The sequence below is a fragment of the Microcaecilia unicolor genome, chromosome 4 (genome assembly GCF_901765095.1).
Source record: "Microcaecilia unicolor chromosome 4, aMicUni1.1, whole genome shotgun sequence".
Lineage (NCBI taxonomy): Eukaryota > Metazoa > Chordata > Amphibia > Gymnophiona > Siphonopidae > Microcaecilia > Microcaecilia unicolor.
Window position 1 is genome coordinate 59,492,958 of NC_044034.1, and position 16,042 is coordinate 59,508,999.

At 40.7% G+C, this 16,042-nt stretch overlaps 1 protein-coding gene across 1 annotated transcript in view; it reads left to right on the forward strand.

The window, feature by feature from the left end:
- DDX10 (DEAD-box helicase 10) overlaps positions 1-16,042 on the forward strand; it is a 457,862-nt gene that overhangs the window by 35,012 nt on the left and 406,808 nt on the right. The window contains exon 9 of the mRNA XM_030200276.1: positions 4,866-4,950. Within this exon, the coding sequence (XP_030056136.1) occupies positions 4,866-4,950 (85 nt within the window). The remainder of the gene's footprint in view (positions 1-4,865; positions 4,951-16,042) is intronic.

A 16,042-nucleotide genomic window follows, 5' to 3' on the forward strand; every position in this document is an offset into this window, starting at 1 on the left:
TCAGAAAGCATCTTTACAAAGTCCCTCATGCGAGACTTCTAAGGAAGTTGAAAAAGCCATGGGATAGGAGGCAGTATTCTGTTGAGGATTGGTAACTGATTAAAAGATAGAAAACGGGGAGGAGTGAAGGAGAACTGGAAAGGAAGGTGCTGCCTGGAGAAGACCTCTGCTGGCTGTTGAACTCTGTTATTGGGCAGTCAGTTGGTTGTGGGAGTGTGACATTGGCGGCTCCAACTCCTCCCTTGCCAGATAAGGCAGATTTCTTAAGGCATGCGGCTGTAGGGTGTACCTGAAAGGGTATGCCCATAGGGACATGCATGTCCCTTTGTAGCCCCATCGGAGTAATTTGGAGCAAATTTTGGAATGAGATATTACTTTGGATCTGGTGAGCGAAGTTATTTTCCACGATATGCACAAGAGACAGGGAAAGAGTAAAACTGTCCCAGCATCAGCACCGGTAATGCAGGGTCCTATGGATGGACATTTACCCCCAGATTCTATATATGGCACTTAGGTTTGGGTGCGCTTCTGAGATGCGCACTCAGCATAATTGGCTAACGAGCTGTTAACATCAATAATTGGATGCTAACAGTGAATTACTGGCATTAATTGGCACCAATTATGATTTGTGCCTGCTTCTTGCTGTGTACTATTCTATTACATTGGGCACTAAATCACGTGGGGGGGGGGGGGTCTTTTACAAAGCTGCGCTAATCAGTGCATGCTCAATGCTAGCGACACCCATAGAAATATATGGGTGACTCAACGTTTAGTGCATGCTTGTTTTTAGCACACTCTGAAAACACTAGCGTGCCTTTGTAAAAGGACCCCATAGGGGGTGTGGTCATGGGCGTTCCACAAGTTGCACGCAGTGTTTCCCAAGTTGGTCCTAGAGTAACCCCTTGCCAGTCAGATTTTCAGGATATCCACAATGAATATGTATTGGGTTGATTTGTGTCATTGTCTCCATTGTGTGCAAATCTCTTTCATGCATTTTCACTGTGAATATCCTGAAAACCTGACTGGCAAGGGAGTACTCCAGGACCGACTTGGAAAATAGTATAGAATAATGGGTCTCCGCACCTAATTTGGATACCGGGATTTATACCAGGCTTCAGCAGACGTAAGTCTGGCATCCAGTTTGTTGCTTAGCTAGAAATGTATTTATTTAAATTTTTTTTCTTCCACTCTATCTGAAATTCTCCTTTGCTGTCCTTGAGGTGGCCTTTTGGAATCCTTTTTGATGTATGTGATAGCTTATTTCCTTCTCTTTTATTTCCTTATGGTTCTGTTCCCATAACATTATATTGATGCCAAATATTGAAAACTCTCTAAAAATAAAACAGAAAGTAGGGTTAAGTGGCTATTTCTCCCAATGGAGGAGGTTAAGTAGTGGAGTGCCACAGAGATCTGTACTGGGACTGCCACTTTTTAACATTTATAAAATGATATGGAAATGGGAACGACAAATGAGGTAATCCAATTTGTTGCTGATGCAGTTATTCAAACTTGTTAAATCAGCAGCAGGAACTTATGGTACTGAAGACTTGTCATCTAAATGGCAGATGAGATTTAATGTGGACAATTGATGCACTTTGGGAAGAATGATTCTGGGTTTCACATTAGGAGTTGCCACCCAAGAAAAAGATCGGTGTCACTGTGGACAATATTATGAAATCTTCTTCTTGGTGTGTGGCAGCAGTAAAAAAAGCAACAGAATGTTTGGGCTAATTAGGAAAGGAATAGAGAATAAAACAAAGAATATTGTATTTCCTCTGTATAGCTCCATGGTGCGATTTTACTTGTAGTATTTTGTGCAAATGTGGTCATTGCATCTCAAAAAAAATATCTAGCAAAATTAGAAAAGGTACACCAAAATTCCACTGTGTGATACTCTAGATTCCCAGGTTTATATATTGGTGAACCATACAGTCAGCACCTTAATTCATAAATTCATATTAATAGTACGGGTACCTTTACGAAGGATGGTATACTTATCTCAAAATGTCCCTCTTGATACCTGACCCTGCGCTGAGTTTTGTGGATTCACTGCTTCAGGGGCTTGTTACAAAAACCGCATTATTCTAAATCAGAAGTTTTCAAACTGCCTACTGCTCTGCTGCTTACTCAATATTCTGTTATGGTGCTGTAGTGTTGAACTACTTCTGTCAGTGTTTCTCACTGCTTCAGCTGCGATGATGTTACTAAAATACAAAAAACTTTATTAACACAAGCAATGCAAACCGATGGAAAAGTCTACTGTGGTATATGAGTAATCTGCTCTGATGTTCTTGCAAACCATTACTACTTATCACTACTACAGCGCTACTAGACGTACACAGCACTGTACACTTGAACATGAAGAGACAGTCCCTGCTCGACAGAGCTTAAAATCTAATTAGGACAGACAAACAGGACAAACAAGAGATAAGGGAATGTTAAAGTGAGGATGATAAAATAAGGGTTCTGAACAAGTGAACAAGGGTTAGGAGTTAAAAGCAGCATCAAAAAGGTGGGCTTTTAGCTTAGATTTGGAGATGGCCAGAGATGGAGTTTGATGTACTGGCTCAGGAAGTCTATTCCAGGCATATGGTGCAGCAAGATAAAAGGAATGGAGTCTGGAGTTAGTGGTGGAGGAGAAGGGTGCAGATATGAGAGATTTACCCAGTGAATGGAGTTCCCGTGAAGGAATGTAGGGAGAGATGAGAGTGGAGAGGTACTGAGGAGCTGCAGAGTGAATGCACTTATAGGTCAATAAGAGGAGTTTGAACTGTATGTGGAAACGGATAGGAAGCCAGTGAAGTGACTTGAGGAGAGGGCTAATATGAGCATAATGACACTGGCGGAATATTAGTCGTGCAGCAGAATTTTGAACAAATTGAAGAGGGGAGAGATGGCTAAGTGGGAGACCTGTGAGAAGCAAGTTGCAATAGTCTAAGCGAGAGGTGATAAGAGTGTGGATAAGGGTTCTGGTAGTGTGCTCAGAAAGGAAAGGGTGAATTTTGGTGATATTATAGAGAAAGAAATGACAGGTTTTAGCAGTTTGCTAAATATGTGCAGAGAAGGAGAGGGAGGAGTCGAAGATGACCCCAAGGTTACGAGCTGATGAGACAGGAAGGATGAGAGTGTTATCCACAGAAATAGAGAATGGGGGAAGAGGAGAGGTTGGTTTAGGGGGAAAGATAAGAAGCTCAGTCTTGGTCACGTTTCGTTTCAGATGGCGCTGAGACATCCAGGCTGATACTTTGGCCTGGATTGCGGCTGAGAGTTCTACAAATGGGGAAAAAAGCCCACCATTCCTCCCTCATGTCCTTCAATTTTCATATATTGAAAGCCAATCTTGATATTTGAAATTAAATCACAAGTCTTTGATCTGCATAGATTGTTTATTTTGTAGTACCAATAACAAATAAATTGTTATTTCATTATATGCCAATTTGAGGACGTGATGGAGGGATATTAGGCCTTTAGCCATTTGTAAAACAATGAAGCCTGCTGGCTCATCAGAGCAGCTTACTTGTATTCCACAGGAGACGTTTGCATTGGCTTGCATTGCTTGTGTTAATAAAGCTGGAAAATTATTTTTCTTTATGAATACGAGCGGGTGCACAAATCCCAATGGACCGATGATGAAACCTGTTAGCGAAAGTGTAAAAATACAAAGTATGCCTTTGTGGTATGAGGAGAAATGAAGAGGAGGAAAAAAAGTCCCTCGCACAAACGTGAGCAAAATGACAAGAAAGGAGTGAGACTCAAAGAGTAAGTCAAAAAGAAAATCAAAATTATGAGTCTTTATTATATGAAGGCATAAAACCGACCCTTAAGATATAAGGGTCTATCTGATAATAAAAGGCATAAAAACGACCCAACATGGCCGTGTTTCGGCACAAAGGCCTGCCTTGAGGGTCAAACCAATCTTTTGTAAGTTGGTGACAGAACTTGGAGAAGATATCAGAATCCTAGCTGCTAAAATGCAGTATGGTTCTAAATGAGGGAAATGCTCTGAAAAGCTAACAGTGCCTCACTGGCAGAGCCGGTGACATAATTAATGCAAAAGCTTTTTTGGCTTTTTAGATAGACCCTTGTATCTTAAGGGTCAGTTTTATGCCTTCTTATAATAAAGACTTATAATTTTGGTTTTCTTTTTGACTTCCTCTTTGAGTCTATCTCACTCCTTTGTTGTTGTTTTGTGGTATGAGGTCCATTCATTCACTAATTGAAGATTCAGCTTTATTTTATTATGTAAGACTTGTTAAGTACTAATCTGAATTGGATTGGTTGGTGTTCAAGCCTTTTGTAAATTAGGCCTAAAGTAAGCACCTTTATTTACAATTATTTTTTTGTTGAACCTTTGTAGTTCCAAAGCACTTCATAAATTTTAATGTATGTGGTTGGGGGACAGCATGGGCTGAGATGCCAAAGATATTTGTTACTTAAGTGACTAGATAGAGATTACGTTCCAACTGGTGTGAGAGTGAACTCTGGTCCCTATGGGCTTGATTTGAGCATGGAGCTTGTGACAAATGTATCTTAGAATGAGTTTCCTCATCTGTCTTAGAAGCTGTTTAGAGTAGCATCACAGTCTTCTACATATTAGAGTCAGGCTTGCTAGTGTACTTTGTTGGGTGGCCTGTTTCTGCTCAAGTAGAGGGCACCTTTAATTCTGGGACGCTTTGACACAGAGGATAGCTACCTAATGCTATTTTATGTTAGGTTCCAGTGCAACATCTGTAATGTGACCTAATTCTCATGGGCAGTGATGCTGTATGTGCCAAAAAAAAAAAAAGTTGCTATAGAACAAAACGTGTGTTGTGCTAGAGTATGTCTATATTGTACATATTTTAACTTTTAACAACTTGGTTTAGATTTCCCAGCAGTGAATTGGGTTCTTCAGCTTGATTGTCCAGAAGATGCTAGTACTTACATCCATCGAGTGGGAAGAACGGCCAGGTATGTTCTGAACTACTCATGAAAAAGCGGAGCAGTGAATTAGTGTCTATGCTGTTTCACCATTTTATGTCTCAGCAGCTCGGCCACAGCCAATATTTAGATGGGAGAAATATTTTGATGCTGTCTGTGTAAACTGCATATGAACCTCAAAGACAGTAGTGTTTTTTTTGTTAATTCACGTTTTATTGTATTTTAATGGAATGGTAATTCAAAACAAAGAGCAAATTAACAGAGCCCAAGCCTATACTGTGTTAATCTGTTTGTAAAAATTGCTCTCAGAAATGTGTGTAATCCTGCTGCAGTAAACCAGACTTTTGAGTTTAATATTTGTTCCTGTGCTTTTGTGTATTTCTGCTTAGGTATGGCTTTATTTATTGTTTTCCTCACTGGAATCTCATAGGGAACTTGTTTGCCCAAAAGCTGAAAGCAGTTTATTGTCCAGGAGTTTGAAAGTACCTTCCTATGCAGGATAGTAGGTTTTGTACATATGTCGCATGTGGATGGGGGTGGGGGATTAATGCTAGAAGGCTGTCTACTGCTTCTGTGAGTATCTGGCTTCACTACAGCAGTGGAGCAGATAAATGATATCGCTGCATGCTTTCCTTGTGTATCTTTGGGGAGGTTATTCTGACATCCGTTCTGTATCCTTGAAGAGATTATGTTGGTGGCCTTTTGTTTGCGAGTCATGATGGTCCAGCATCTTGGTATATATTTCCACTATCCCTCTGGAGGTACACTGCTGTTAGGACCTTCAGTGTTCTCTGAATGACTGTTGAATAATGTAGTATATTTCTAAGTGGTTTTGTTAGCTGTTTCTGTAATCGACGAAATCAGAAGCGGCTGAATCCCAGAGAGAGCCCAGCCAAACCCAGAACCTTCGTTTTCTGCTGAAACTGAACCTGCGACCAAAATTGGCATCTTGGTTTTTGGCAAAAAACAAAACTGCCCTCCCCCCACTCCCTCCCACATACCTGACCAAAAAAGCTGTCCCCGAGCCTACCTTAGGAAGCCCTGATGATCTAGTAGCCTCTTGCAATTGCTGCTGCCGTTGGAAGTCCTGGCAGCCATTTTAGAGTTGGAACCAGCACGGGCAGGAGCAGAAACCAAAACCAAAATTCGGTTAGCTTCTAGTCCCAAGATTTTGATTCCTTTGGAGAATCTAAATTTCATTCTAGACACTTCTTCAGTGTAGCTCTGGTGGGAGGCTGTTTTACACTGGGGAATGTTATCATCAGGGGCAAATGGAACATTAAAATCCCCTAGCAAACACAGCTTAGTAAAATCTATTGACAATCCAGATAAAAAAATGCAATAAAAAAGAACAAACAGCAACAGCAACCCCAGGGGGAAAATACACCAAGCAAAGCACCAAGTCTCAGCTTTGAATAACCTCACATTCAATCACTTCTGCACACACAAACTGAAAATTCAAACATTCCCTGAAAAAAAAATCACCACCCCACCTCCCTTTTTCCTATATAAACAAGCTCACTCCCATTTATAACCTGCGGGGCAACACTGCCTCACATCTATAATGTCTGAACGAAGTAACCAAGACTCTGAAACATATAACATATCAAATTTGTCTATAGTCAACAGGTCATAAACTAAAGCAGTCTTATGCTTACTTGATCTAGCATTCAAATAACCAGTCTTCAACTGGGAACTAGTTACATTTTTCTTCTTCAAAATAGGTACATAATGGAATCAGTCACTCCTGGAAACTCCCACCTACAAACCTTAATTAAATCCACTGTCAAAATTAACAAAGTTTCAACACTATGTGAAGCCCCACATGGAAAATGGAATGTCCAAGTTGGGCATTCACATTTCCCATGAATGAAGAGCCTTTAGTAAGACACTGTATATGTGCTGGCAATCTTAAAAACCTACACATAGAACATAAAGATGGCATCACTCAGCAGCCTTCATGAAGGTTTTCGAAGTCTTGGCAGCTCTGCTCTCTGATTTTTTTTTTTTTCAACAATTCTTCAGATTTGGAAGTGGTTCTGGAGCACTGAAGATAGGCAGATGTGGTTCCTCGCCACAAAAGTGGAGGTAAGGAGGAGATTTGGAACCACAGGCTGGTTAGTCTACTTTTGTGGTGACTAAGTTAATGGAAACACTGCTAGAACAGGGTAATGCAGTTACTGGAATCCAGTTGATTACAGGATCTGAGGTTCGTGAGAAGTAACTCTTTTAGGATAAATGATCAAATTCTTTGTCTGACCAGAGAGTTGGATCAGAGGAGAGTACTAGATATGGTTTACTTAGATTTCATGTAGCAAAAGAAAAGCACTTGGGCCTCAAGAATTGGTATGAAGAACAACCTTTATTCAGAGATCCAACAAGGGCAGTGTTTTGGCAAATGCCTGCTTCAGGGGTCAGTTATGATGGTTATTGTTCCAAAGAATTCAGTCGGTTATGATCCAACATGAGTCCCAATTGAAAGAAAGCTCGGCTCACTCCAACTCCCAGTAACTTTCAGCTATTCACATTTGCCTGCTCACAGTGAGAACACTCTCAGAACCAGAACACAATGGAGTCTCAAGAAAAACAAAATATACCACAGTGGTTGTGGCTGTGAATTTCCAAGGTTTTTTTTGCGTTTTGTAGCCTCTCTTCAATTTGACTTTATTGGTGTAATTCAGAACCCGTACAATAATTGTGGCTTGGCTCCCTTCCACTGGTGCAGGGCGCAAGTGGTGTGCTCTCTCAATCCGAGATTGTACTATTGCTGTCCACCAAGTCAAGCTTAGTAGACAGTTTGGTCTCACAAAATGTCATCAAACCAATGTTATAGATTTTGGCAGTCCTATTATTCAAATCCTGTTCTCTTGGTCATCTATGCAATCCATGAGCTGAATGTTTTGCTTCTTAAGGAGGGAGGAGTAGCCTAGTGGTTAGTGCAGTGGACCTTGATCCTGGGAAACTGAGTTCAATTTCCACTGCAGCTCCTTGTGACTCTGGGCAAGTCACTTAACCCTCCATTGCCCCAGGTACAAAATAAGTACCTGAATATATGTAAACCGCTTTGAATGTAGTTGCAAAAACCTCAGAAAGGCGGTATATCAAGTCCCATTTCCCTTTCCCCTTAAGCTGATCCTTTTGCTACTGTAAGCCAGTTGTGGTCAGTTCCTGTGTGGAGATGCAGTGCTTGGTGTCGGTAATTCTAGTCGTCTGTGACGCTAGTGTTTCTCGCGTCTCTTGTAAGGTGGACTGCAACTTCCAGTATTGCTGTGATGCATTGGGTGAGGTGTTTCTCAGACTCCTCTGACATAATTAACATAGGATGAAATTTGTCCATTGCTATCTTAGCTGCCCCAGCTTTCACTGTCTCCGCTGCTCTTCTCCAAGTTTTACTGGGCATCCAGTTTGATACTTGATCAGATAAAGTGCACTCTGTCCTTGCGTTAATATTGCCAGTCAGCATGAAGGTCACTTCAAATGCAGGTGATATTGCCTCTAACTTATATTATTTGAGGTGAAGAGAGAGAAGCTCCTTTGGGCTGAGTCCATTCACCAGCAGATCATCATGTGACCCTCCCGCAGCACTTATGGGTCTGATCAAGTCAAAACAGTACTTTGAAGTAATCTTCTGTAGATCTTGCCAAATCTTATGTTTGTTTTCCCCACAGGGGAATGTACTTTGTGTCCACGAACTAGTGAATCGAGATGTGAGCATTCTTAAATGAAATCCTATTGTGTGTGAATTATCCAGGGGAAATGGGATTTCTAAATTAGTTTTGTAATTAGAGATAAAACTAAGTCTCCGTAGGCTAGAGGTTTAGAAATGAAATCTCAAGCCTTAACACGAGCAGTTGCACTTATGTGCAGAAATACTGCTCAAAAGTTGTTAGCATTATTGAATTTCCTTGATTGATTCTGATGACACAGCCAAGGGTGTTTTATTTTCACATGTAGATTCATGGGTACTGGACTGTGTACAGAGAAAAAGACCCTAATTAATGGTGCAAAAGTTCCATTAAGGGTTGTGACTCTGGATAATGAGAACAGCTCAGTGGTGGATTTATAGCCCAGTTTTATGATTGTGTTTGCTGTTATTGATTTTAGTTGCTTATAACCTACTTATTACAAATAGCATCCTTAGTGAGGAACAATAAATACATAAGCATAGCCTTTGAACATTTGTAAAACAAAAGTTTGTGCAGTTTTTAACATACAGTTAGAAGCAGTACTGGAGTTGCTTTGTGTGCTTGAGAGCAGTTAAGGCTGGATGCTATCTCTGTGCACATGTGCTTTTTAAAGGAAAGCTTGCATAACATGGGAGTAATTTTATAAAGCAGTGGTTCCCAGGGGGAGAGGCTAGGAAGAGAAAGACTGGAGAGAGAAGGAGACTGAGACTGGTAGGGGAGAGAGATGTTTGGTGTAGACAAGAAGGGAAAGGGGGAAGTAGAGGGCTGGGGGGGGGGGGGGGTAGGCTTGGTGCTGAAGGAATGGGGGGTCTAGTAAGAATACTAAGGATGACCTGGGGGTTACTGAACTTTTTAGTGATTAATAAGGGGTTCTCGCATCCATAAAGGTTGAGAATCTTTGTTATAAAGGATTTTTTGCTTTTACATGTCAGTATATGCATGTAAGATGCCTCTTACTACTACTACTACTACTACTTATCATTTCTATAGCGCTACCGGATGTACGCAGCGCTTCACACTTGATCATGCAGAGACAGTCCCTGCTTGATAGAGCTTACAATCTAATTACTGTACAGAGCCAAATTTAAAACTCTCTTTTGACCTTCAAGGCCTTTAAAGGAAATGGCCCAGAGTACTTGAAGAACAGGATCTCTCTACACATCTTCAAGGTCATTAAGGTCCTCCCAAGGAGGACAGATTCATGCTGGTAGAATCAATTAGGTAGCCCTACCATATGTACAGTAACATATGTCTGTCCTGCAACATTTTGTTGGCAAGGTGTTACGATTACTGATGGCTGTTGGGTGCCCTCTCTAATGTGGGCTGAGCAATTATCAGGGACCAGAAATTCCCTGGTCCTGCTAGAATTTTTCAGATATGGATTGACTGCAACTTCTTGTTGAAATCCTTCATCTTCCAAAATGTCTCATACAATTACTGCTGTCCCCCCCACCCCCCCAAAAATACAAGTACATATGGTGACAAACACTTCAGCTGTATACATTTGCATCAGCTCCAGCTCCCTCTACCCCCTCCCTTACCCCTCCATAATTTGGCACACTCAATGATTGCCTGATTTATTTAATGGTAAAAACCATCCCTATTTCCTGAATGGTAGTGAATTTATCCTTATAATGTATATAGAGAAGTGGCATATGAAGGCAGAGGGAGAAATTGAAATATTTTATGCATTCACATTATTTCTCAACCCGAGATCTTAGTTTTGTTGAAATGCTTAGACTCCCCTACTTCTAACATTTTAAGCTTTTGTGTACTTTTTTAGGCTGTGTCATATATGTATTTCTTTTCTCCTCCACTCTCTTAGCTTCTGCACAACCTCCTTCAGAAGTCTGCTAGCTTGCACAGTGCATTTTCTGAGTAGAACTCAGCAGGCAAGGGAGAGGTTATTTAAGTGCAATAATGGAACAGCTCCCAGTGGGGAGTGGTAGGAAGGGGAGAGATCCCTACTTTGGGATGTTAGTACTTTGGGGAATCAACATCTTGTTCTCTGCTCCCCTGTCCCCTTTTGTACCTTCCATGTACCGTGATTTTAAATTGTGTTCACCTCTGCTTCTCCCCTCTACAGGCACTCGTTCATCAAACCAGGGCTTTCCAAGCAAGGCTTGCATCTGATTGCGCCAGAACTTCCGGTCCCAAAATCAGCTGAGCTGGGACCGGAAGTTTAGGCTTAATCAGATACAAGCCGTGTCTGACATCACTTGGAAAGCCCTGGTTTGATGAGTGGATGCATGTAGAGGGGGAGAAGAAGAAGTACAAACTTAAAAACTTTCTGAATTAAGAATTAATACTTTGCTACAAAGTACAAAAGTATGTGTTACAAGTAAAAAGTATGGCAAAACAAATGTCACTCGTTACATGTGAAAGTACTGAAAATTGTATTTAAGTATTGTAACAAAGTACCTGTACTTAGTTACTACCCAATCCTGGCCATGTGATACTTATCTGCAATACTCTGAAGCAGTCTGAGGCTCTAAGAAATAGAGCTGCTTGCCCTCTTTAAATTGTAGATTTTTTTTCTTTTTACTAAACAAGCCATGGAGTAGCTATCACATTCCTCCTTATCCTATCAGAGTAGTCTGGATGTGTGGATTTATGCTGTCAGCAATTGGACACTGAGAACAATTGGTTTGATGACATCACCCTGTATAGGTTCTGTGCAGTCGACAGCCAGCCTGTATGTCTCCAGCAGATGGAAGGATGTACACCTGTGCATTCTGAGCTGGTATTGAAGGATTTTCAGGCTTCCCAGGGGTTGGATTTATTGTGCAGTATCCCTCTGGTGAGGTCAGTGCTCAAGAAGGGTTGGCTCGTGATGCTAGTTTGGATGTCCCAGGGTGCAGAGCCCAGATGGTAATGCCTCGTCCCCATACACACACACATGACTTGAACAATTGTTGGTATATTGGCCGGGACACCTCTTGTCCATTTCCCCCAGTTTTTGAGAGGAGCCAAGAGTTTTAGTACTAGAAAGATGAATTTTTAAAGCAAAAGAAAAAAGAAACATAAAAAGGAAGCAGGCTCTGAGTTGCACACTCACAAGCAAATAGAGGAAAGGAGACTGCATGCTTTGGGGCGAAGAGAAGAAAATATATGGTTGGTCCATTGAGCAGTAATTCTGCATTGGATTGCGAGATGAGACCAGTTGTGTGGCTTGTGGCAGCTGCCATACAGTTCTTAGCACTGTCGGTCTGTGTTGGGAGTGTGAAAAAAAAAAAGCGTGGGGAAGATCATGTTTCAATTCTCGGGGATCGAGTTCCAAAGGAAGAAGGAAAATCCAAGGAATTGAATTCTAAAGATAGCAGTTTTTCTATTTGTTGCAAATTAGGTTCACTTTCTGAGCAGAAGCACCTTGGATCTTGGGAATTGTCATTTGGTGGACTCAGCATTTGAACATATTGTGCTGCGCTGGGGAGGGGTTCCAATCATGGATTTAATAGCAACTTTTAAAATGATCTAGTTCTCAGTGACCTTCTACAGATCACAAAGTGTGGTCTGGTAGCCCGAGCCCATAGTGAGCAGTTCAGGGCCTACTTTCAATTACCTAAAGAGGAGAGCCAAAAAAGTTTATGAATGTTTATTGTGGATACCATTCAGTCACTCAAGCACTCTGGGAAAGATGTGCATTTCAGAGAGCTATATCTGCTTTGCCAGTCATGATGGGAATCTTGCAGTGTAATCATTCTTTACATGAGGTTATAGATGTAGAAAAGACAGATGCTATAGCTAAAAGCTGTTACTGTTAGTACCAAAGGGAATAGAGTTTTCTGTTTTACTGAAATTAGAGATTTTGATCAGTTGGTTCAAAGACTCCTAATTAAGTGCAGAGAAAATACTGAAGCACTCAAGTTTTTTCTACTCAGAGACATCATTCAGTGGTGGCCTTGGGGGGGGCAGGGGGAGGATACTGTAGGTGTTCCCACTCTGGCTATTGCTGGGCAGAGTAGTTCAGTAGTTGGAGAAACGTCTTGGCCAATGATGCTGGTTTCTCCATACAGGCTAAGGAGACCTCATTCAGCAGCGGCCAAAAAAGCAAACAGGATGCTAAGAATTATTAGGAAAGGGATGGTAAATAAGATTGAAAATTCTATAATGCTTCTGTATCACTCCATGGTGCGACCTCACCTTTAGAATTGTGTTTAGTTCTGGTCGGTGTATCTCAAAAACAAATATAGCGGAATTTGAAAAGGTTCAAAGAGGAGCAACCAAAATGATAAAGGGAATGGAACCCCTCTCATATGAGGAAAGACTAAGGAGGTTGGGGCTCTTCAGCTTGGGAAAGAGATGGATGAAGGGAGATATGATTGAGGTCTACAAAATCTTAGTGGTGTTGAACGAGTAGAAGTTAATCTATTTTTGACTCATCCCAAAAGTACAAAGACTAGGGGACACTCAAAGTTACATGGAAATACTTTTAAAACAAATAAGAGGAAAAATCAACAAATAGTTAAGCTCTGGCACTCTTTACCAGAGGTTGTAGTAACAGTGATTAGCATATCTTCATAGAACGTTGGTGGTGCCGTTTATATATAGAGATAAGGTAGTGTAACATGAGTTTTAAAACAAGGAGACTAATTTAAAGAAAGTTGCAAATGAAGTCAGACAGGTGCTTGAATATTATCTTAGCTAGGGTAGGAGTGGATAAACATGCCCCACTGTAATATGTGCAGCTGGTCATTCCTTGTGTGTGTGTGTGACTAGCAAGTTAGTTATAGAATTGCCCCCTTTGCGTTTATTTCTGAATAAATGACATTGAATATTGATTGGTGTAACTTTGTAAGTGCTTATTTTCTAGCTAATTAGAGGTTCACTGAGGGTACAAAAAAGAAATTAATGTTAGTTGTGTTTTTCACCCCACACGTATTGTTGCTGGGTGTCTTTTCACAAAAACTGAGTGGAGGTTCAAGACGAGCTGGGGAGGGGTGAGAGAGTAGTAGGAAAAGGTGGTGTTTTTCCAGTGTTTTGTTTTATAAACATCTCTGCTAATTTTTTCCATCAGGAGCGTTTTATTGGTGTTTATTGATTAAAACCTAAAATTGGAGAGCTAGTCATTAGAGGGCAATGAAATGTATTTTTCAGTAATCTGTCAAGTACTTCATGACCTGGATTGGCCACTGTTGGAAGCAGGATACTGTGCTTGATGGACTATTCTTTCGTTCTTAGTAATCCTGCTCATATTCTAGATTCAGTAAACGGTGCTCAAAAATCTGTGCCCCCCAAAAATATCAACACTCAGTGCTATTCTGAAGCGCTCACTATAGAACAACATCGAGTGCCGATTTTGCTTCCAGAATTTGGGTGCTAAGGCTTAAGCTTACTGAAACCAGGTGTAATTCCCAGCACCATTTTAGGTGCACATCCTCTGTATTCTATAACACCGCGCACAAAGGAATGCCCCTGACCCGCCCATGCATCTCCCATGGCCATGCTTTTAGGTAGCGCACTATGGTATGTTGGTGCACATTGCTATAGTGCGTAACCAGATGTGTGCAGCAATTCAGATTGGTGCCAGATATTGGCACTAATTGGCTTATTAGCCAATTTAGTTGGGTGCACATCTGTGGATTGGTGCCAATTATAGACTCTGGAGGATAATGGTTGTATCTTTTATAAATTTCAGTTTTTCTAGCTCTGTTGCATACGGATTGAAATGTTGTCACTAGGGGGCAGCAGAAGCAAACTTTTTTTTTTGTTTAACCGAGTGATATTGCTGTATATACATCATTTTAGAGCAGAGAACATTTTATGCTAAATTCATTGCTATCTTTTAAAAAAATCTAGACTGTGATCTTTGAACAGGAAGAGAGGAGTGATACACTGTAGGACCTTTTAATGGACATTTAGCAGGCTGAAAGTAAAAACACAGTTTACAGTAACTTCACTGTTGAAGTGGAACAAGAAAAACAATCTTTCATAGTTGATAGAGCTGTAAGATATTAAAAGTTTATTTTGTTTACCCAACTGGGAGTTTAATTACTGAGAGGAAAATTACTGATCCCTTGCTAATTACATAGCATTAAATCTTAGTAGAGGCCAATCGAGCTTTCTGTATTTTGCACATTTTTTTCTTATCCTATTCTTTTCCATGTTATAGATCATGGTGTCATCTGCAAACAAATACAGCCTTTCTTCTAGCCCCTCTACAATATTGCTTATAAATCCCTTTGATAAACTGGCCTTAGGACAGATCCTTGAGGCCCCCCTTTCTTTTTTTATTATCCACTGTTTGCTGTTATCATTTGGATAACTTATTGCTTGGTCAGTTCTCTAACCCAGCTTGTCATCAGGTTCCATGAGCTTTTTGTACTAGAGAGTTGCATGGGGACAGAAATTTCACTCATCCCTCCCCAATAGAATGTAACCCATAACCGCTAAGATCCATTCCATCCTTACCCATCCCTGCAGTTAATCTCCTCCATTCCCACCCATACCTGCAGAAGTCGATGCTATCACTTAACTTGTTCATAGCCCTCCATTTCCTCCTGACCCAAACAGCATCCTATAGTTTTTTGGATGGTATTCACTATTCCATCAATGAGTGTTCCAAGCCTCAATCTAGTGTTCCAGATGCCTCTTTGGGCATTCCAAGCCTCATTCTGGCCCTCCAGGTGTCTCTCGCAGTACATTCCAAGCCTCATTCTGGAATCACTTGTGGCAACTTTTCCATCCCCGCGGGAATCTTGTGGAACCCACAGGATTCTTGAAATCCCCATTCCGATGCATCTCTCTTTTGTATGGTTTATGAGTCTTCTGTATGGAGCAGTGTCAAAGACCGTAATAAAATCTAATTAGAACTTTTAAGCACTGTTCTCTTCTATCTTATCCCCTGGTCACCAAGTTAGTGAAGTCATTCTGATTTGATTGACATAAGTTGCTGTCTTGAATCCTATAAACTAGTAGTCTCAAAATATTGCAGTCTTGTTCTTTTACTGGAGGATAATTGGTCTCTAGTTCTCATCTATATCTGGTTGTTTTTCGTAGCATTGCCCTGTCTTCTAAAGAATGAGCGAACAGGTGGTATCAGTATTTTGTAAACTAGGATATGACACTGAGGTGGTCTAGGAGGACAGCATATACACAGAAGTAGGTAATTGGATAAACAAAATCTAGTCGTATTCTGTTCAGTTTGTTTTCTAGTTTTATTCCATTCAGGTTCTCTTTATTTATTGAATCACACTTGAGTGCATGCCTTGTCAATTATATCTAATGTGAAATACAATAGGGGTGCCATTTTAGCAGGCTTTCACAGCATTTGCATCTGTAAATGATCCTATGTGTCTACAGAGTGATTTAGAAATCACTCTTTACAAGTGTATATCTGCAGCATGCAATTTTGAAGAGAACATGTCTTTGGTTGTAGCTTGGTAAGTATGAAAAATTCATGTATATTTCCTATTTTACAGTGTCAAAAAAATCTT